The sequence below is a fragment of the Lytechinus variegatus genome, chromosome 1 (assembly GCF_018143015.1).
Source record: "Lytechinus variegatus isolate NC3 chromosome 1, Lvar_3.0, whole genome shotgun sequence".
Lineage (NCBI taxonomy): Eukaryota > Metazoa > Echinodermata > Echinoidea > Temnopleuroida > Toxopneustidae > Lytechinus > Lytechinus variegatus.
In genome coordinates this window covers 11,495,949-11,516,651 of record NC_054740.1, presented here as the reverse complement: position 1 = coordinate 11,516,651, position 20,703 = coordinate 11,495,949, and the positions used below count along the sequence as shown (strand labels likewise).

The following is a 20,703-nucleotide window of genomic DNA, read 5'->3' as shown; positions in this document are numbered from 1 at the left end:
AAATCATTTGTAACATCCAAACAGCTTCATGAAACAACCTACTAACATGCGGTGGAAGATAATAATGATGCCACCAATTTTCAAAATTATATTTAATTATCGGAATTTGTATGAATTTTACTGCAATGTACGTCTACATGATGTACGAGACTCAAACAATTTTTGATGCATTAAAGTGGATGAAAAAAACTAAACCTTAGAAATTGACAAACACTTAATTTGATATTTTGTACATAGAATACTGTAGAGTGCCACAGAACCATATCATAATTGGCATTTTTCAGTCAGAGATATCTTCAAGCCGTCTGAAGCTTTGGTAATGGGTCAACAATTATAGGCGTATCGGACCCATCTTAAGGTCACCGCACACCTTACGATTGCTCTGCTACTCACTTTGGAATAAAACCTATTTGATGCTGATAGTGATACGTGGAATATCTTACTGTGTAATGTAAATCTTACGAATACCTTTGTTCAAGTCTGTGACTACGCTATCATCCCTATTAGAATAAAAATTTGATATCTAGCCGTAATGAAGTCACAGCAATCAAACAATTGACTACGATTTGAAACTAATTGGGCCTTTACTCTGAAATAAAGGTTTGCAATCATCCAAAATTGTTACTCTTTCAGTTAATTTGAACCTCCAATAAAAAGTTACTTTTTATTCACATATTCAGAAAATGATAACTATAAACTTTTTGGTAATAGGTGCTTTTCCAGCCCTTCCGCACGTCTTAGTATGGTTTTCCTTTGTTGTATCCCAAATATCACATCGTGTAGATCAATTTTAAAGACGTGTCTCATGAAGAAAGCATATTCGACATAGCCCCATTTACAGTTTACTCGGTTTTCTTTTCTTATATATAATTTCTAATTCTCTTTTGTTGTATATTTCTTGTGTGTGGACCAGTCATAAAGTGTGCGGTGGCCTTAACATTCTATTTTTTTTTAAACAAAAATTCATTGCTGTGCTGGTTGAATCTATTTTCAGCCTTTCATTCTTTGTGAAAAGTTTATATCTAGTGCCCTCCTCTCTGGGTGCTGTTTATTTTTCTTTAAATAGGACACTTAGAAAAGACACATGTATCTTAGAATTAAATGATTTGAAGTAAAAAAACAGGCTTTTACAGTATCTTACATCATTCATCAAACCCTACCAGTTTTAGGACTTGCATTCATATAATGCAGCATAGAGAACTGGAACCGTGGCACTAACACTTTAAACAGATTTACCAAAACTTCAAAAATGCTTTAATGATGATATCATTCATTAAAAACGTTAATACTTCGAGTTCTGTTACTATCCACTGGAATAAGATGACAAGACAACAAGCGAAAAAAAAACTCATCAAGCATCCCCAACATTAAAGAGTCTTAACAAGTAAACAGTGAAAACAAAAACTTAATTATAGACTTACTAGCCCATACTCTGAAGTCCCGTCTAACTTGGACTATGGTCTTAGTCAGTCCTAAAATTATGAGAAGCCAAAGATGTAAGGACATTGTTTACATTATACACTTTTTCTGTTTATTTAGTTCTTTCTTCATGTCCTAATAGCAAACGAACCATATTATTGATTATTGTTAACATTGTAGTGAATGTTTTGAGTGCCAAATAAGCTGATAAATTCAACCTCTCCTCTTAAAAACTTGTGTCGAAATTGGCTATCTACAGTTAAACCACAACTTTAGAATTTAAACTAAAACACAAATTCAGAGTACGGGCCATTAAGAATGGGGATTGCTGTTATGGCAATGTCTTCGTAAACTGGAGAGCATCAAGGATGCCCAACTGAAGAATTGAAATATCAACATCCAACAGAGGGTGTTTTCGGATTTAAACAGCGAAGTGAATCATGATTGAAAATGCAATTACAAAACTCTGATCACAAACATGATCAGGGGTGCACAGTTCAGTGTCGAATATATAGAAGCTGATATTGATTCGATCATCTTTAAACTTCCTGCTCTTGCAGCGGCTGATGCAGTCTACTGCGCAGTTTGACATCACAAGGATGGTCAATTCTGGCATTTCACAACTCAATCATGTTTAGAGTCGCACGTTATTGCATTCGAGACATTGAGGGTCGTAAAATCTGAGATGATCGCATTTCCAAACGTACCCTTTACGGCATTCAAATTGCAATCTGGAAGATGTTTAATTCACGACTGGAAATGGAGGACATTAAACACACTCTTTATTCTCATTACATCAGTGTTTTGTAATTATGTAATCATGATTTATGTTGCTAATTGAATTTGTAAATCAACATTTGAACATGCCCTTATTACATAAAATCATTTAACAAATTTTAATCCAATGTAAACAGCAGTGTTCTGAAAATGAATGCATCTAAACACAGAAACAAAAGTCTTTTCTTGTGATATGATCAAATATACAAGCAAGAGGGTAAAAAAATATATACAAACTTATACTTATACAATATTCAATTGTGTTCATAAGTTAGTGAATCCCAGTACAAAATGCGCTATTTTATGCTGAGTTTTGAATGTAGACAACAATACTATAATGTTCAACAAGCCCAGATAAACAAATTCTATTGAATGTTTTATTTTATCACCTGACTTCACAACTAAAATCTAAAACGTGGCAGAACATTTGAAATAAATATGTTCATTTTCTGATGGGGTTCACTAACTTGAGCACCACTTGTCGTACATGATTAAAAATAGTGATCTTTTGTACAGTCTTTGAGAATGCGCCAGCGCATAATCATACACAGTTGAGCTCAAAAGCTTACATACTTCTGGTAGACAAATGTTTTTCTCTAATACTTCATATGTTCATATTACATATGAAATCTATGTCTGGAATATAAGGGAGATATATCATTTAGCAGACTGAGCAAGACATTAATCTATTTGGGTGACTAAAGATGGTGCAAATTTGAGAAAAAAGTTTTTTTTCTACCCGAATTATGCAAACTTTTGAGCTCAACTGTAGATAAATAATGTAAATGCATATCAAAGTGAAAACAACATTTCAGTTTAATTTCCAATCAAAACACATGATTGAGTATCAATTTTTTAAAATAAAAACTTGAAAACACGAACATGTCAAAATATCTATACTCTCATACAATCTAGAAACTAGGCTGATATTCTTTTTATAAATTGTCTACGATGATTGTTCTTAATGTACAACTCTTCCTACATGAGGGCTTGGAGACAAACAGCAGCCCCTAAGCTCCTGTGTCAATTTAAAATGGCAACAAAATACAGAACTCAAAAAGAAAAAGGTGTATTGTTCCTCCTCCCTCAAAGGCACCTTAAGTCATTTTCAAGAGGGATCTGTCCCCCCTTCCTTCACATAAACAGTTACATCACAAAGAATTGAGGGAGAAAAAGAAAGGGGGATATACTTTTTCTAAACATATTGCCAAAATCCATCACAAAATTAGCTTTCTATGCAAAAAGCTATCACAAAATTAGCTTTCTATGCAAAAAGCTATATTTGTTTGGCTCGCTCGCCTCGCTCACATTTTTTTCTTTCCAAATTTGGCCTGTGCATCGTATTTGGGCCCCTCTAAATCTTTGGCTCAGTGATATACTACTGCATGTGCCTAATAAAAAGCACTTCAGACCTCAAAGGCCAAGGTCAAAGAGTGCATATCCAAGCCAAAGGACAAAGACATAGAATGGCAAATTATCCTCAAGGCCAACGCGTAACTCCAGCATCACAAAAAAACCCTCAACTTTAATGTCATCATTAAATACGTATTTTCTGTAATATTTGTGGAAATGGAATTATAGATTTAATTCTTATTTATTTAAAAATATTCTCTGACCTTACCCCCCCCCCCCTCTGTCTTAAGATCTTCCTTGGGCCCATGCCAAAAACTTCAGATCTCTAAGACCAAGACCAAGGACTATAGACATTTGAGGCCAAGAACAAGGCCACATAATTGTCCTCAAGGGGGACAACTCTCATAAAACACATTTACAAAACATATTCACATGCTTTGTCTATAATATTGCTTCAAATAGAATTTTCAATATAAAACATATCTCCGTTAAATGCTTTTTTTGATAGAAAACTATACTGCTATTGTCACGGATATAAGAATCAAGGACACATGCCCTTGGAATGATTGTTCTCATGGAAAGTTTGCTCAGTAAACTCAAACATAAACCCTAACATTGGCCACATATAGCCCTTACCTGCATCCAAACCATATTCAATTCATAGTTTTTTTTTTTATTATATATTTTTTTATTTTTTTTTTAAATATTTTTTTCCAAATACAATTATTATGTACATACGTAAGTTTTTAAAAATTATTTTCTTTTTCAAGAAGTCTTAATTGTAGATATCAATTTAAATGGAGGGTTCAATTAAATTTGCCCTTGTGATAATTGCTCCAATGAAAATTTCTCTTTCCATCAACCTCCCCTTATTCTGAACTAAATATCAATAACAACCATAACCCTATGGCCCGTATTCTGAAGTCGGGTATAATTTAGACCATGGTCTAACTCTGTGCTAAAATTATTGGAAGCCAAATGTTTCAAAATTTTGTTTACATTGAATGCTTCTCATGTTTACTGTGCTCTTTACTAATTATTTAATGGTGAAGACAATTATCAAACTCAACATTCCCAGGCAGTTAATAATGTTTTGGGAGTCAAATGAGCTGATACATTGAACTTCTACTCTTAGAGATTTATGTAAAAACTGGTTTTCCATAGTTAAACCAAAACTTAAAACCAGAGTTTAAATCAAACCCGACTTCAGAATAGGGGCCTACGTCTTTTAGTGCAATTAAGATAACAGTTTATGTCATAGGAGCAAAGTGATGTGTCACAACAGTCTATACAACAATTAATTCCTCAATAATTTATTTTGAGCAATAAAACTGATCAGAAAATATGAACAGCCTTCCACCACAAACTATCAATATCATATCAATCGAAATCAATCAATTAAAAAGGGTTATAGTATCAATATTCTTATTCAGTTTAAGCTACAATATATCACCCAACCACCTTTATAATGCAATTTTTTTTTCCACTTTTTTTTTCCTTTTTCATAATTTTTTTTCTTCATCATGCTTTTTGCCAGTTTTCTATCAAAATCACACCGTCATACTTACAACTCTGATATACACACATGATTAATTATAACACATGTATAATACAAGAGTACTGTGAATCAAGTACAAAAATATGAAATGTTTTCTCTTGAATATCAAGAGCAAATATTATGTTCATCAATCAGGAATGAAAAAAAATGCCATAGGGTTGAATTGATGGCATAATATCCTGGAAGAAAATAGAGTTGCATATTTACCTTAAAACACAAGACTTAACAGAACTCCCAATCACCTATATAATTGCTATATGGCAGAAAATTATTTTTAAAAGTGTAGTCTTATTGTATTCAATGTAGCCTATTAAAAGAAAAGTCCCCCCAAAAACATAAATCTAAATTAGTTCTTGAACTTTGGGAAATAATCAAGAACAGAAAAGAAGCAAATATAGGGCAGTGAAAGTTCATCGAATTTCAACGGCAATAATAAGTTTCCTAACTTACAACAAAATTTAAATAAGTCTCACACAAATGGCAAAATGTGGTCATATGCTATTCCCTATGCCATATGGATCATTTCAGTGAGGAATCGTAATGATGTGTTTGGTAAATAGGCATCAGATTCACATACAGACGAGTACACATCTGACATCATGGTAGAAAGTACCGGTAACGCATGAAGAAGAGTGGTTCACCAGAGAACGCTAACAGATTGTTTACCACAGAAAAGTGACAGAGTAATTTTTACCAAGGTATCAAAACCATGTTTTTACCAAAGGATGGTATCAAAGGTAAAAGAAAGTAGTTGCAGCAAATGATTATTTCATGACAAAGTATTTTTAAATAAAGGTTACTGGTCACAGTATTATCAATGATCTACATCTGGTATATTGATGTAAACTTATCTTTGGGAAATCATGAAATCTTAGCTAAAAAACGATAATTCTGACGATCACTAACACAGAAAGGCATATGTAGGACAGTGTATTGATATTGCTTGGAAAAATACCCAACATTTGATGGAATTCTGTGCTTATTTTGCTCATTTCTCAGCAATTACACAATTTCTTCAAAAGCCATTTGGCACATATTTTCTATTTATACATACAGACACTTTGCTGGTAATTTTATTGGATTCTGTTTGAACTCATTATGAGATGGTTACCACAACTGGTATTTATCTTTAAAGATTTGTTTTACCCAAGGAAGGTAGTAACTAGCTGAATAGTGAATTTTATTGAATGTTTGCAAGTCAATATTTTCATGAATTTTGCTTATTTATAAGTTGTTATTTCACAATTCCTAGGTCGTTTCCATGGGCAGTGATGGCAGTATACTAAAGAGGCAATGAAGAATAGTGCAAAATGGGCTGATTTTTTAACACGATTTTTGTACATGTTGGTATAAAAAAACATCATATCCTACATAATTAAATCCTGTATGCTGACTGGTCTAAATAGGATCATGTGACCAAAAACATTCTCACTATTTTGCGATGATGTTTAATATGAAATGCCCAGTGAAGAAAATTTACTATTCCGTGATGTCAATGATGCAATAGTGCACTTTTCCATCATTGACATCACAGATCATTGACACAGATTGACATAGATCAAGCAATCTCTCGAGCACACCGGTCAGCAAGGTGACTCTACCAGGCAAGTCCTATGAAGAGACAACGCAGGCACAAATCCACGTTCTACTGATCGTGTGGCTTCAGGGAAAGTATATCAGTCGGCTCAGAGCGTTATGTAAAGTTTGGTTCAGATTAATAACAAAAGATGAACTACGTGTCCAAGAACTTGCACTATCGAGATCCATTGTTAAACGTGTAGTACATAAAACAAATATACCTTGCCTTTATTTAAAAAAAAATAGAGGGAATAATTCATCCTCAGTTTTACCTGCAAGATTTTTCCCTTGGGCTTCGCCACTCGGAAAAAATAGCAATGCCAGTGCAACCTCGGACTGGCAAAGCTCAAAGCCTGGGATATTTGTTCACTAAATTGAAATTTTAGCTTACAGAAAAAATTGATAAGTCAATATTTTCATGAACTTTCTAAAGTATTGGCAGAATACCAACAATAGCTTATAAAATAGTTAAAACATTGAGGTATTTTTTTGTGTGGAAAAAACCTGATGATAGAACGGCAAATATATGTGTGTATGTCGGACCTAATTGTAGGATCTTCATGAAATGATTTCTTTCTCTTTGTTTTCTAGTTCACATTGAAACATCCAATGCTCTTACATTATCATAGCTTGGGCAGTTGTGAAGTGGGTGTGGATAAAAATGTGAGTTGGACATAGTAAAAAGTTGGAAGCGATTAGAGACGTCTCTGAGGTTACCTGGGGATGTTGTGTTGAGGTTGTGAGGAAAGAGAACCAATTTCAGAACGCACACTCTCATCCGGCACAACATCGTAGTTCCTGCCTGTTGCAGTCTCATTGCATGTGACATGACTGTTCGGGTCAACCACCTTACCAGGAGATTGGACGTCTTGAGGTCTTGCAGGGTCTTCAGGAAGTCCACAAGAATGGAAAGAATGCAGACTCCGAGGCATAGATCGTGGACCAGTGAGTGGTTCATCTTGACCACCTTGATCATTCAGGGGGACACCTTCAACAGTGACATAGTTCAAGGTAGGTTCTCCACCTGTAAAACAGTTTAAAAAGACAGACATTTATATAAAGACTTTGCGTCCTTTGGCAAGGCATTTATCTACATTTACCACTCTCCACCCAGGTGTTGTAAATAGGCACATGGAAGGAAGAAATTGGGTACCCTCTATCTAAAGCAGGGGTAATAATACCAGGAAGTACAGCTTGCTGGGAGAACAGTTTTTGGAACCGAAATGGCTACCCTGGGTAAATATGACATTATCATTATAACTAATAATAGCAAGGACACAGGCCCCTTTGGCATGTTCAAGCCACTGTGGTTGAAATATTTTGGACAATTCCATTTTTCAATTTAATGGATCGATAGAGCTTATGTAATCCATTGGTATCCCCCCCACCTTTATTCCCTGAACAAAAATAAAAATGAAGGTACAATAATGCTTTTTCTGTACCAACATCCATGCAAATTTGACTATTAACATTTTACTACACATTTAAAAATAAAGGTAAACCCAGTTGATTTGTACGTGGACATACCTTGGCTAAGATTGGGATCTACATCAGTGCCAGCTGATGATCCACGTCTGGAGGGAAAACAAAATACACAATTGATGCGAAAACTTTATACAGGGAATGATTTTACTTCTCATATTTGGTTAGCATTTCTGGTTAAAAGAGAAAAGCTTTCATGTTCTGTACAATCCTATATGACTCTTGGCACACAAAAGATATGTGGAGCTAATTGTGATGCGATACAAGGAAAATGATTTCCTGAGCTAAAAGAAACTGTTACAAGAAGTGCCAATGGAGTTAAGAGGATCCCATTTCCATAATGCTAAATAATATCAAAGCAATGACCATCCTCTATGATCTTCCTCAACCACTTTCCAAGACTTTGAAAATTTGACAATTTTATAACTTTTTAAAAATGTTTAACAAATATCGATATGAATTTCACCATAACCAGAGGAGCTTTTATGTAGAATACCAACAAGAAAAACATTGAATAACCTCTGAAAATTAAATTACAAATTTATTTGCAAAACCAAAAGATTGCCTAAAATAGATACAATATTATAATTTGCCTGTGATGAATGAGAGACATTAATACATACGTGTACTACCACATGACCCAATTTAAAAAAAAAATATAATCAGATATCTTCAAATCTCAAATGCATATCATTTTTTAACTGTGAATTATAGATAAAGGAAAAAATTGGTAAAATAGATGCATAACAGCATATTTCATAGATCTGTTACCACTCTTTTTGCATTTGTTTGTTTTTAATCATTCTTTCCCATACAACAAAAGACTTGATTATCATAAAATTATAACATCATTAAAGTCAGAATCACAGTCATAATCTTTTATAGGGTATGAGTCAAAAGGTGGGAAGTTTGTCGAGAGTTTGGAAATAATTACCGGAGGGCCTTTACATGTATGTATTTCAGGAATTATATTGCACTCTAATGTACTAGTGATATTGCCTACACTAGTGTTCCTATAAAATTACATTTTCTTTCAATCATGAGAAAATGACATGCAGGTTATAGGCAATTTCATCTTAACATGCCCCCCCCCAAAAAAGCCCCTGCTCTCACATAACTAAGCCCAAATAGGTCCCTGCAGTATATGTTTCAATTCAAACTACTACGTAACAGAGCACGAATGTGGGTGGTACACGTACGTCTTGATTTTTAAAAAAATATATCTTTGTGATATCAAAGTAGCCCCACCCATTCCCAAGATAAGTACAAAAATTTATTCAATTCAAATGAAGTTCATACGGTGTAGGCTGCGATGAATTCTCATGCGAAGAGGGAGGCACAAGAGTGTACCTCGCAGACTTTGTTGACTTGTCGACTGCATCACCAGGGCTGTGACCTACGGTACATCAAAGACAAAAACAATACATTTAAATTGATGTTAATACTCTAGTGCAAATCGTAGTACGAAAGCACATTATCACATTCTAAAAATCTATTACCTAATGATAGGAATAATAATAATGATAATAATACCTGTAATAATAATGATAATAATAATAATAATCTTCATTTACCAAAGGTAGCCAAGTCAACATTGAGCGGATCTTTCAGTGGGCCCTGCACCTCCATTGTTATACACATAACACTTGGGGAGTGTTTCATCAACATTTTTGTCCGACAAGTTTTCAGATCTGACAACTTTCCTTGATGTTGATTGGCTGAGAAGCACTGTTACTATGGCAACTGCCGGATAAAACGTGACTTGTCGGATAAAACGTCTGACAACTCCTTTCATGAAACGCTCCCCAGATATCAATGTAGAAAGTCACATTTTTCAAATGGCATCGTTAAGACTTGGCTAGGGATCAAACCCAGACATTATGTTCATGGTGCTCTACAAATGAACTAACCTATTCATTGCCAATTACAAGGACTATTACAATTACAATGACGCAACTATGGAAAGCCATCAAACTCAACACATATAATACATGTTTGTTCGAAAAAAATTCTAGATATGATGCATATTCATATATTCATCGATTTCTTGACAATTTGGTGTATTCTCCTTTGTTTCATTGTAATGGTGAATTCTTTCAGGTTGCAGAAGTGAGAGACAAAATAAAAGAGAGAGAGAGAAAGGAGGAAGAGAGAGGCAGATAGACAGAGATGGAGATAGAGAAGTAAAAAGAAAAAAAGAAAAGGAGAAAAAAGAGCTTGTTAAATACCCCTGGAAGACTCATATGCATTATGCAATTCAATTTAGCGGAAGTGTTGACTTTGGAATCAATACCACAACTGCACTCAATTCTGTTTTTTGCATGAACAAGCAAATACTCTTAAAAGTATTATAAATTATATAAAAAACTTGATTTTTTTCTTCTTTAGAAATAAATTAAATTGTCTATTATAAGCAATTTTTTAAAGACTTGTCTGTCTGTATGATGTACTTGCCAAATTATTGTCATGTCCAAGTGTAGAAAAAAACGAACAATCTCCTTTTCCATTGTGAAATTTGCAATAGATGTTGCCCTGAGATTTTTCTTGTTTTCACACTTTTAAGCAGGTCTGCAAATTGGCACAAATCAGGGGCCTATCTAACAAAGAGTTGCGATTGATCCGATCAATCGCAACTATGGAAAGCCAGCAAAGTCAACATATGAAATGTATATTTGTTCAAGAAAATTTTTAGATATGAATGTATATTCATAAAGTCATTGATTTCTTGACAATTTGGTGTATTTTCCTTTGTTTACAATGGACATTTGCAAATTTCCTGTATAAAAAAATCATGACATTGATGGATATCCAGAGTTACAGTTGATTGGATCAATCATAACTTTTTGTAAGACAGGGCACTAAATGACAAAGGATGTCTGTGAATCAATAAACTTACCAGAGGGACCTGGTCTAGAGGGTCCAGGTCTACAGGGACCAGGTCCAGGTCTTTGTTGACAGCTTTCCTCATCCTCAACATGGTACAAGTTTTCCTTTTCATTCATCTCATGTTCTTCAACAGCTGGTGGCACATCTGTATCAACAAGATTAAGGTTACATGGGCCTAATTTCAACTGGCAGGCAAAAGATATTCATTCGAGCCAACCTATTCTCCATTTTTAAATTTGATATTGCTGATTGACAAAAATGAATGAATATGATTGACAATCTAACACTGATTCTAGGGAGGGTACCTACTGAACTTCCTTTTTCCAAATTGGAAAGATATATCACTACTTTGGAACTATTTTTTTACTGGCATAAGAATTAGGGCCATTTTACTCTCTCAAGTGATGAATTTGATCCTGTCAGTTGTAGTCTTCATAAATGCCGGTCAAGGTACCATTTTCTGGTCAGATATGGAATGTCTGACATATATCCTGTCCACTGGGAGTAAACAATCAACCCTCAAATTTCCTCCTTATTTTTTTGGGAATTTTCTTAAAGCGCCACTCTAACACATGAGTCTATGGGAAATGAATTGGGCCTGTGATACCTTAAGAAAACGGGCCCATTCCGGATATAATTGAAATTAAAAGATAAATGAAAACTGTAGCAGTAAAACAAACACTGAATTCATGAGAAAGTCTGTAAAAACAAACAGATAATGTATAAACTACCAAAGAATGAGTACACAATTGATAGGAAATATACTTGATTTCACTGCATGATACATATTCCCTGCATACGGAGTTGTGTGGATGAGACTCAACAAAAGAGTTTGGTCTGACCATGTCAGCTGTTTCCATTGTTAATGTTAGGGGATTCTCTTACATGCCATAATTCCCAGGGACTTATCCAACTATTAGCCAATGGAGGGGGGGGGCGGAAAAATGTTTTAAATAAAATTTTCCCCCATCCACCGCTAAAAGCCAATTTTTATTGGTTTTTGGAGGGGGGGGGGGGGTTATCCCTAACCTAAGGCCGAAGTATTTACCAAGTTTCAGCTTTGTTCTTACAAATGAAATAAAGAATTTCATAAGGCCTTAAATTGCACAGCCCTATCTGTGAAAAGCATATAAGTGTAGCTTGGCCTGCATAAAGATCTGTAGCAGGTTTAGACGGGGCCAAAATGGACACAGATTTGCATGAGTACGTGTCACCATAACTCCGTCTCTTTATGCCAAGAAGTTTTCTGAGAATGGTGGCGATATTTTTTAGTACTGTCGGCATGACATGCGAAACAAATTTCACCCAAATTCACAATTTTAATTAACGGATGGAAGTATAAATCTGGGACTCAAAGGGATTTAGAAGATTTTAGTTTACTATGTTATTTGCACAAAGCATTGATTTGACATGTATTACAAAATATGACTTTTGGATCATATACCTTTTTCTTTGTTGCATTTCCATACAAAGTAAATCAAGAAACCAACAAAAACCAGAACAAGGCAAGCTCCACAGATAAGTCCGATTTCCAAGCGGCCCAATGCTAACAAAGAGAAAACAAAAAGATGAATTTTACTTTTCATTCTTTTTCTGAAGAAATAACCTTGCATTGAATGATATAACACTACAGTCTTGGTCTACAATTAATAAATTAATATGGATGTAGGCCTAAAATCATAAGTAAATGGGTCTAACATAAACAATGATATTTTTTCTTTTTTTCATCAACAAAATAGATGAAAATTTACTCCTTCCAATTGCAACATATTGTTTCCAGTTTGATAAATAACTTTTAAACTGGTTAAGAACTAATCCTCTAATGCCATAAAAATATCATTGGTCAAATAGAATACGATGGTCCATGCAATCGAAGGCCTGGAACAGATGAAGAAATATTCCAACAGTCATCTTCTTCTGTTCAAAAGATGTCACTAATTTGTCAACAAGCTCAACGAAAGCTATAAAGTTGTACCATAGCCCAGGCGCGGATCCAGGGGGGGGGGAGGCACTGGGGGCCACGTGACCCCCCTTTTGAGAAACAAATTTAAATTTGTAATGTAAAAATGCCATTAAAACAGAGGTGTGCCCCCTCTTTTGAAATCGAAGACCAACCTTTTTTTTGCTTGTCAATTTTTTTCGGTAGGAAATATCCTTAATTTGTGGTTGAAAACCTTTTTTTTTTGGGGGGGGGGGGCTTGTCAATTTTTTTTTTTAGAAAAACTTGCCCCCCCATTGGAAAATCCTGGATCCGCCCCTGCCACAGCCTTGTCTGAATCCATATTGTCTCGGAGACACAATATCAAAGTAAAACCAGGGGCCAGTTTCATAAAGAGTTACAGCTGTTGTAACTTTGCCATTAAAGCAAATTCCAAGGCAACAGGGCTCAGCAGCCAATCAAAATCAAGTTTACCATGGAAGTTGCAATAATGGCAAAGTTACAACAGTTGCAACTCTTTATGAAATGGGGCCCAGGCGGCCCTGATATGGTAAAAGGGTCTATCTTGAAAAACACTGTTCGGGGAAAAACGGAGAAAAATGGGTTTAAAGTTCAAACTTGTGAGCTTTTTTATTTGAGGGGTAAATTGTGTGATACTTTGTATGGCAATAAAGTGTATCAACAAGTGGAATGCCTCTGGCCGTCTCACCTGCATCACGCAGTTCAATATAGCAGCAGTGCTGACTTTGAAAACTACTCTAACTTGCACAAGATGTTTAGTGATACATGGTTACTCTTATGTCCACTTTTTATGAACTAGACCAATAAACTTACAGAGATATGATGGTTATTCAACAAAAAACCCCAACATGGCCAAAGTTCATTGACCTTACATGACCTTTGACCTTGATCATGTGACCTGAAACTCGGACAGGATTTTCAGTGATACTTGATTACTCTTATGTACAAGTTTCATGAATCAGATCCATAAACTTTCAAAGTTATGATGGTAATTCAATAGATAACCCAATTCGGCCAAAGTTCATTGACCTTTGACCTTGGTCATGTGACCTGAAACGCGCACAGGATGTTCAGTGATACTTGATTACTCTAATGTCCAAGTTTAATGAACTACACCAATAAACTTTCAAAGTTATGATGGTAATTCAACAGATACCCCCAATTCGGCCAAAGTTCATTGACCCTAAATGACCTTTGACCTGAAACTTGCACAAAATGTTCAGTGATGCTTGGTTACTATTATGTCCAAGTTTCATGAATCAGATCCATAAACTTTCAAAGTTATGATGGGAATTCAAAAACTTAACCTCAGGTTAAGATTTCAATGTTGATTCCTCCAACATGGTCTAAGTTCATTGACCCTAAATGACCTTTGACCTTGGTCATGTGACATGAAACTCTAATAGGATGTTCAGTAATACTTGATTAACCTTATGTCCAAGTTTCATGAATCAGATCCATAAACTTTCAAAGTTATGATGGGAATTCAAAAACTTAACCTCAGGTTAAGATTTCAATGTTGATTCCTCCAACATGGTCTAAGTTCATTGACCCTAAATGACCTTTGACCTTGGTCATGTGACATGAAACTCTAATAGGATGTTCAGTAATACTTGATTAACCTTATGTCCAAGTTTCATGAATCAGATCCATAAACTTTCAAAGTTATGATGGGAATTCAACAGATATCCCCAATTCGGCCAAAGTTCATTGACCCTAAATGACCTTTGACCTTGGTCATGTGACATGAAACTCATGCAGGATGTTCCGTGATACTTGATTAACCTTATGTCCAAGTTTCATGAACTAGGTCCATATATTTTCTAAGTTATGATGACATTTCAAAAACTTAACCTCAGGTTAAGATTTCAATGTTGATTCCTCCAACATGGTCTAAGTTCATTGACCCTAAATGACCTTTGACCTTGGTCATGTGACATGAAACTCTAATAGGATGTTCAGTAATACTTGATTAACCTTATGGCCAAGTTTCATGAACTAGGTCCATATACTTTCTAAGTTATGATGTCATTTAAAAAACTTAACCTCAGGTTAAGATTTGATGTTGACGCCGCCGCCGCCGTCACCGTCGCCGTCGGAAAAGCGGCGCCTATAGTCTCACTCTGCTATGCAGGTGAGACAAAAACTGATAATTTAATTTTTAAAACCCTTATTTCATCTATTTATTTCAAAATTAATACCACATTTACGTAGTTAGACGGTTTTACCGTACGGGGCTATTGATATGCAAAAGGGAGTTAATACGGCAAAACGGTCTATCTTCGAGATAGACCGTTTTACCATATTAAATCAAATGGATGATTTAGCAAAAGGGTCTATCTCTAATTATGGTCTTAGCGAGTTAATATGGCAAAAAGGTCTATCTCAAAGATAGACCGTTTTACCGTATTTATCAAATGCTAGATGACTCAGTAAAAATAAAATGTGGAAATGCATGGTATTTTACCACATGAACCTCCACACTGTAAAAAATATTGGGCAAAATTTTAACCAGCATGAGGGTAATTATGTATCCAACCAATTTGGGGTAGTATTTTACCCAATGCGGGAAGCATATTGTCCAGTAAGGTTAAAAAATAAGCAGAAATTACTTTAGAATGAGCAAAATTTTCATCACACTGGATAAATGATAATGCCCAAAAGAAATGCCCATTGTTGGTTGGATGCATAATTACCATCATGGAGCACTTTTACCCACTGGTCAGTTTAGTCTGCTATGCAGACTCTGAATGGCTCGTGAGGTGGGAAAGGGTGAGCGAAGCGAGCCATTTCAGAGTCTGCTTCTTCTTTGGAAATCTTGTTCCCACGGTCAAAATAAGTCCAACCCACCCAAAATTTCAGAGAGCTTTCATTGGATAACTTCATCTGTCTATCAACCAAATTTTAGGACCCCTGAGGAGTATAGATAATCCCCTACTTTAACCACAGAGCCACGAGCAGGGTTATTATATAATACCCTGGCTCAGGCCATCAGAAAGTGTTTACATATGACATTCCACTGAGCAGCTGCAGTATGGCTCCATTGCCCAAACCAATACATATTGTGTATGCATGGTAGTGGATAGCTCTATTATGGTATTATCATTATCAAACACTTTTCATCATATCTAACTCATTCAATTCAATTCAATCTTTATTTCACAAATAGTATAGAAATACAAGGAAACATCAAATAATGCGATTAGATAATAAAAATAAATTCCGTGGCTTCCAATGAAGGTAATAAGAAACCTGTGAGGCTGGATCACCAAAACATAGTAAAAAACACAACATTAATACAAAACAAAATGTCATATCATTATAATTAGTGCAGGAAAAGGGAGGAAAAAACAACACATTACAAAGAACACGAGTTGAGTGGTCTATACAGTACAAGTATGCATCGATATCAACTGCGAGAATTAATAATCATTTCCTAGAAAATTTGTATACTGTTTTCTAAAGGGAGATAAAAATTGTGAATTAGTTATTATTTGGGGAATCTCATTCCATTGTTTGGGACCTACATAACCCAGCTTCGTGACTAGACCTGATAGACCATAAATGAAATTTATTGGAAGAACGGGCATTATGGTTATGAACTTGATTACTGTATGAAAAAAGATCTGAAAACTCTACATGGGTAGCAACCTCTGCTTGTACGTATACATAAATATTGTGAGTTCTTGCTTATTAATATCATAAGGACAGTTTCTTAAAGTTCAAGACCACCCCAGGAAAATCGGAAAATGCTGACTTGAATAAATACTGAAAAATCAAACTAGCATATAGTGCAAAAATTTCATCAAAATCGAATGTAAAATAAGAAAGTTATTACATTTCAAAGTTTCGCTTATTTTTAACAAAATAGTGAACGAGCCAGTTACATCCAAATGAGAGAGTCAATGATGTCACTCATTCGCTAAAATAAATAGTGAGTGGATGACGTCATAGTCTCGTCATTTGCATACTAGCTAGGATGTGCACATAATTTAAATTAAGCGAAACTTTGAAATGTCAAGACTCTCTTATTTTACATCCAATTTTGATGAAATTTTCAGTGTTTATGCTTGTTGGATTTTTCTCTTTTTATTCAAATCAACCTTTTTGTTCGGGTGGACTTGTCCTTTAAAGGTCAAGTCCACCTCAGAAAAATGTTGATTTGGATCAATGGAGAAAAATCAGACAAGCACAATGCTGAAAATTTCATCAAAATCGGATGTAAAATAAGAAAGTTATGACATTTCAAAGTTTCCCTTATTTTTAACAAAATAGTTATATGAACGAGCCAGTTACATCCAAATGAGAGAGTCAATGATGTCACTCATTCGCTATTTCTTTTGTTTTTTATTGTTTGAATTATAGAATATTTCAATTTTTACGAATTTGACGATTATGACATCCTTGCCTGAAGCACAAAATGTTAAAATAATGGAATTCCACGTGTTCAGGGAGGAATGAAACTTCATTTCACATGACAATGACAAGAAAATGAAAATACTTCATATAATAAAATACAAAAGAAATGGTGAGTGATGTCATCAGTTCCTCATTTTCATACCGACCGAGATGTGCATATAACTGTTTTGTGAAATGAAGCGAAACTTTAAAATGCCATAACTTTCTTATTTTACATCCAAGTTTGATGAAATTTTCAGTGTTATGCTTGTTGAAATTTTCTCATTTTGTTCAAATCAAGTTTTTCTTGAGGTGGACTTGTCCTTTAAATAAATGCGCGGATGGTGCTAGGTAATGGAAATTGGTAATTATTCTTAAGTTTCTTTTGAATTTTGAATATTGAGTCCAAATTCATATGAGGTTACATTGATATTGCAATATTTTAAATAAGAGCGAATCATGGAATGGTATAAAGTTATCAGATTTTTATGAAGCAAACTACGCTTAAGTTTGTAAATTAAACCAGTATTCCTTAAAACATGTATCATAATGGTACTTAAACTCGAAATATTATCCAACCCAAAAACACCATAGAGTTCAGAACTTGAATAATAGATAGTTTACAAAATGAAAATCTTAAATTTCAAGATTGTAAGTTTGTAAACTATCATACTTTAAATCAAACAGGATAGCTATGTTTTATTATTTTGTTCCTGTTTGGAATTAACTTCTAACCACAGTTTGTTGATTGGACCTGGGACCTTGTATGTATATTCACTTCTCCATGCATGCTACTACTGTATTCAACCTGTTTTACTGTTATGTTTACAGCTCGGTTTGATATTAATTAGCCTTAATCAGCATCATTTAAGTTGTCATGCCCAGCAACATTCGTTCACCTTTGTATTGAAAGTGCTTTTATGCCAGCCATAACGTACAGTTATGTATGTGACAAATCTGGTACTTTCAATTCAAACTCATAAGTATGCTGAATGACAATGTTGGCATTTTTTTATATAAACTTAAATCGGATTTATTTGATTTAAATAAGATTTTTTAAATTTTAATATGATTTTTTCTAACAGATTTTTTTTAAAAACAAAGCGCAAACACCCAAAATTTAACCCTTTACACTGACATCAATTTTAAGATCATACATTTCACCACTAAGAATATTCTTAACTATATTTCATAATCAAATCCAGTCAAAATATAATTTACAGAAAATATTAAAGCCATGAATAGGCTGACATTTTCTGCTGTGTCTAAAGTGAATGTAGAGAGCTTCTACTGATTGGTTCAAAGAAACTGTCTTGGTACAGCTAATGCTGCAAAGTTGGTGTTCATTTTAAAACTCTGAACATTTAATGAGAATCAGTTTATTTGGAAGAATTCCATGACTCAGAGATTCAAATTCTCCAAAGAGAAACATTTTTTAAAATCTTATTTTCAAGCCCATGATTGAAGATCATAATGTTAAAGAAAACTGCACTTATCTTTTGTTTGTTTCAACCCCAAGTTGTTCTTTGAGCCAAATTGGAACAACTGTTTCAAAGCATTGGCTTGCAAAACTTTGACTGACTGCATTCAAACTTAAAGAAATGGACCAGGCTGAAAATATTCACATCTAGATAAATAGAGTAAAATGATGAAAATTTCACAAAAATTTGATGACAAATAACGAGGTTATTGTATTTTAAACTTTATCAGTATTTTGTGAAAAACAATACATCGTCATGAATATTCATTTGGTGGGTTAATGATGTCACATCCCATCTTTCCTTTTTCTTATAACACGAAATCATAATTATTTCATTTTTTCATACATCTGTAAATAATGTGTCTCCATTATGATGAAATAAGTTGCGGCAATAAATAACTAATGTACTTAATTGGTTCTCAAATCAATTTTTTTAGTTCTTTGTAAATTCTGTTTTTAATAAACCTAATATATAATTATGATAAAAAGAACAAGTGGAGATATGCCACCATCAGCCCAACTAATGGATATTCATGAAGATATGCCTAGTTTCACCGGAAAGATGGAAAAGAAATCTTTAAAATTCAATAACTTTGTTATTTGTTATGCGATTTTGATCACATTTTCAGCATTTTGAATTTTACTCTATTAATCAGTGAGATATAAATTTCTCCAGCCTGGACAATTCCTTTAAGTTCTTCTTTGAGCCATAGTTGGAACTATTGGACTATTTCAAAGCATTTGCTTGCAAATTTTTGACAAACTTGCAAGTTGATTTAAATGATTTCTTTCACAATAAACTTGAATACCTGCAGTATTTGGCAGTTGTTAGAAGTTTTGCAAAAAATAAGAAAACGGGTTCCCTTATACTACTGTGTCGGCCTATTTATTTGAATAAGACATATAAAAGAATAAAATGATAAACTATTGGTCTAATGGGTCACCAGGGACATTGCAGAATTTTACTTTTATTGTACTCCATTCAAAACATTCACTAAAAAATGTACAAACATAAATCCTTTTGGCGAAGGGCACTAAAATGTATAGTTGCTATGATTTAGTCATGTTAGTGCCCTTTGCCAAGAACATTCATCCATTTTTAAAATAAAAATGTACATTTTACTGAATCTTTTTCAGTGAACTGGCTGAATGAATCACAATCTCACTCAGAATGTCTGAACAGGCTTTTTCTAGTAGGATCCAAGGTTATAACCCATCCTGGCAAAATTTATGTTGAGATTCAGCCTAATAAGTTCAGAGTTCCTGTACTTTTCTTTCTTGAAAACTGTCCTCTAAAACACTTCTGAAGTTTGACATAAAGAAATAAGAACTGTTTTACTATCAACAAAGTCCACTCATACATACAAGTCGAGTAGGGGTCCCATATAGGCTACATGTACATCTTTGGTTTTGCAAGATTGACTTGATTAAGTTGATTTTATTGATTTGATTTCAATTGTTATGAGTAGATATAAAGGGTTTATTCCTTTTCTCATGATATAAAGTTGGTAAAATCTTACTCTTTTGAATTTAAAAAGTAAAACTGCCACAAACAATAAATAAAAAAAATCCCAAATTTGTAGATGTTCCAATGGAAGTGATTTAAAGGACAAGTCATGCACCCCAACAAAAAGCTGCTTTGAACATGTTGAATAGTAAGAGAAAATCAGACAAGCATAACACTGAAAAAGAAGAAAGTAATGACATTTTAAAATTTTGCTTAATTTAAAAAGAACAGTTGTATTTATATGCAAATCCTTGTCGGTATGCAAATGAGGGGACCGATGACATCACTCACTATTCATTTTGTAT

The 20,703-nt window shown here is 34.2% G+C and overlaps 1 protein-coding gene across 2 annotated transcripts in view; it reads right to left on the bottom strand.

Moving 5' to 3' along the window:
- Positions 1-7,119: 7,119 nt before the first annotated feature.
- Positions 7,120-20,703, bottom strand: part of LOC121429707 — a 29,715-nt gene continuing 16,131 nt past the window's right edge. For both annotated transcript variants that reach the window (XM_041626993.1, XM_041626922.1), the window contains exons 6-10: positions 12,498-12,599; positions 11,064-11,198; positions 9,467-9,563; positions 8,213-8,259; positions 7,120-7,709 (exon numbers count right to left, since the gene is read on the bottom strand). In XM_041626993.1, the coding sequence (XP_041482927.1) occupies positions 7,399-7,709; positions 8,213-8,259; positions 9,467-9,563; positions 11,064-11,198; positions 12,498-12,599 (692 nt within the window). In that variant the 3' untranslated portion in view covers positions 7,120-7,398. The remainder of the gene's footprint in view (positions 7,710-8,212; positions 8,260-9,466; positions 9,564-11,063; positions 11,199-12,497; positions 12,600-20,703) is intronic.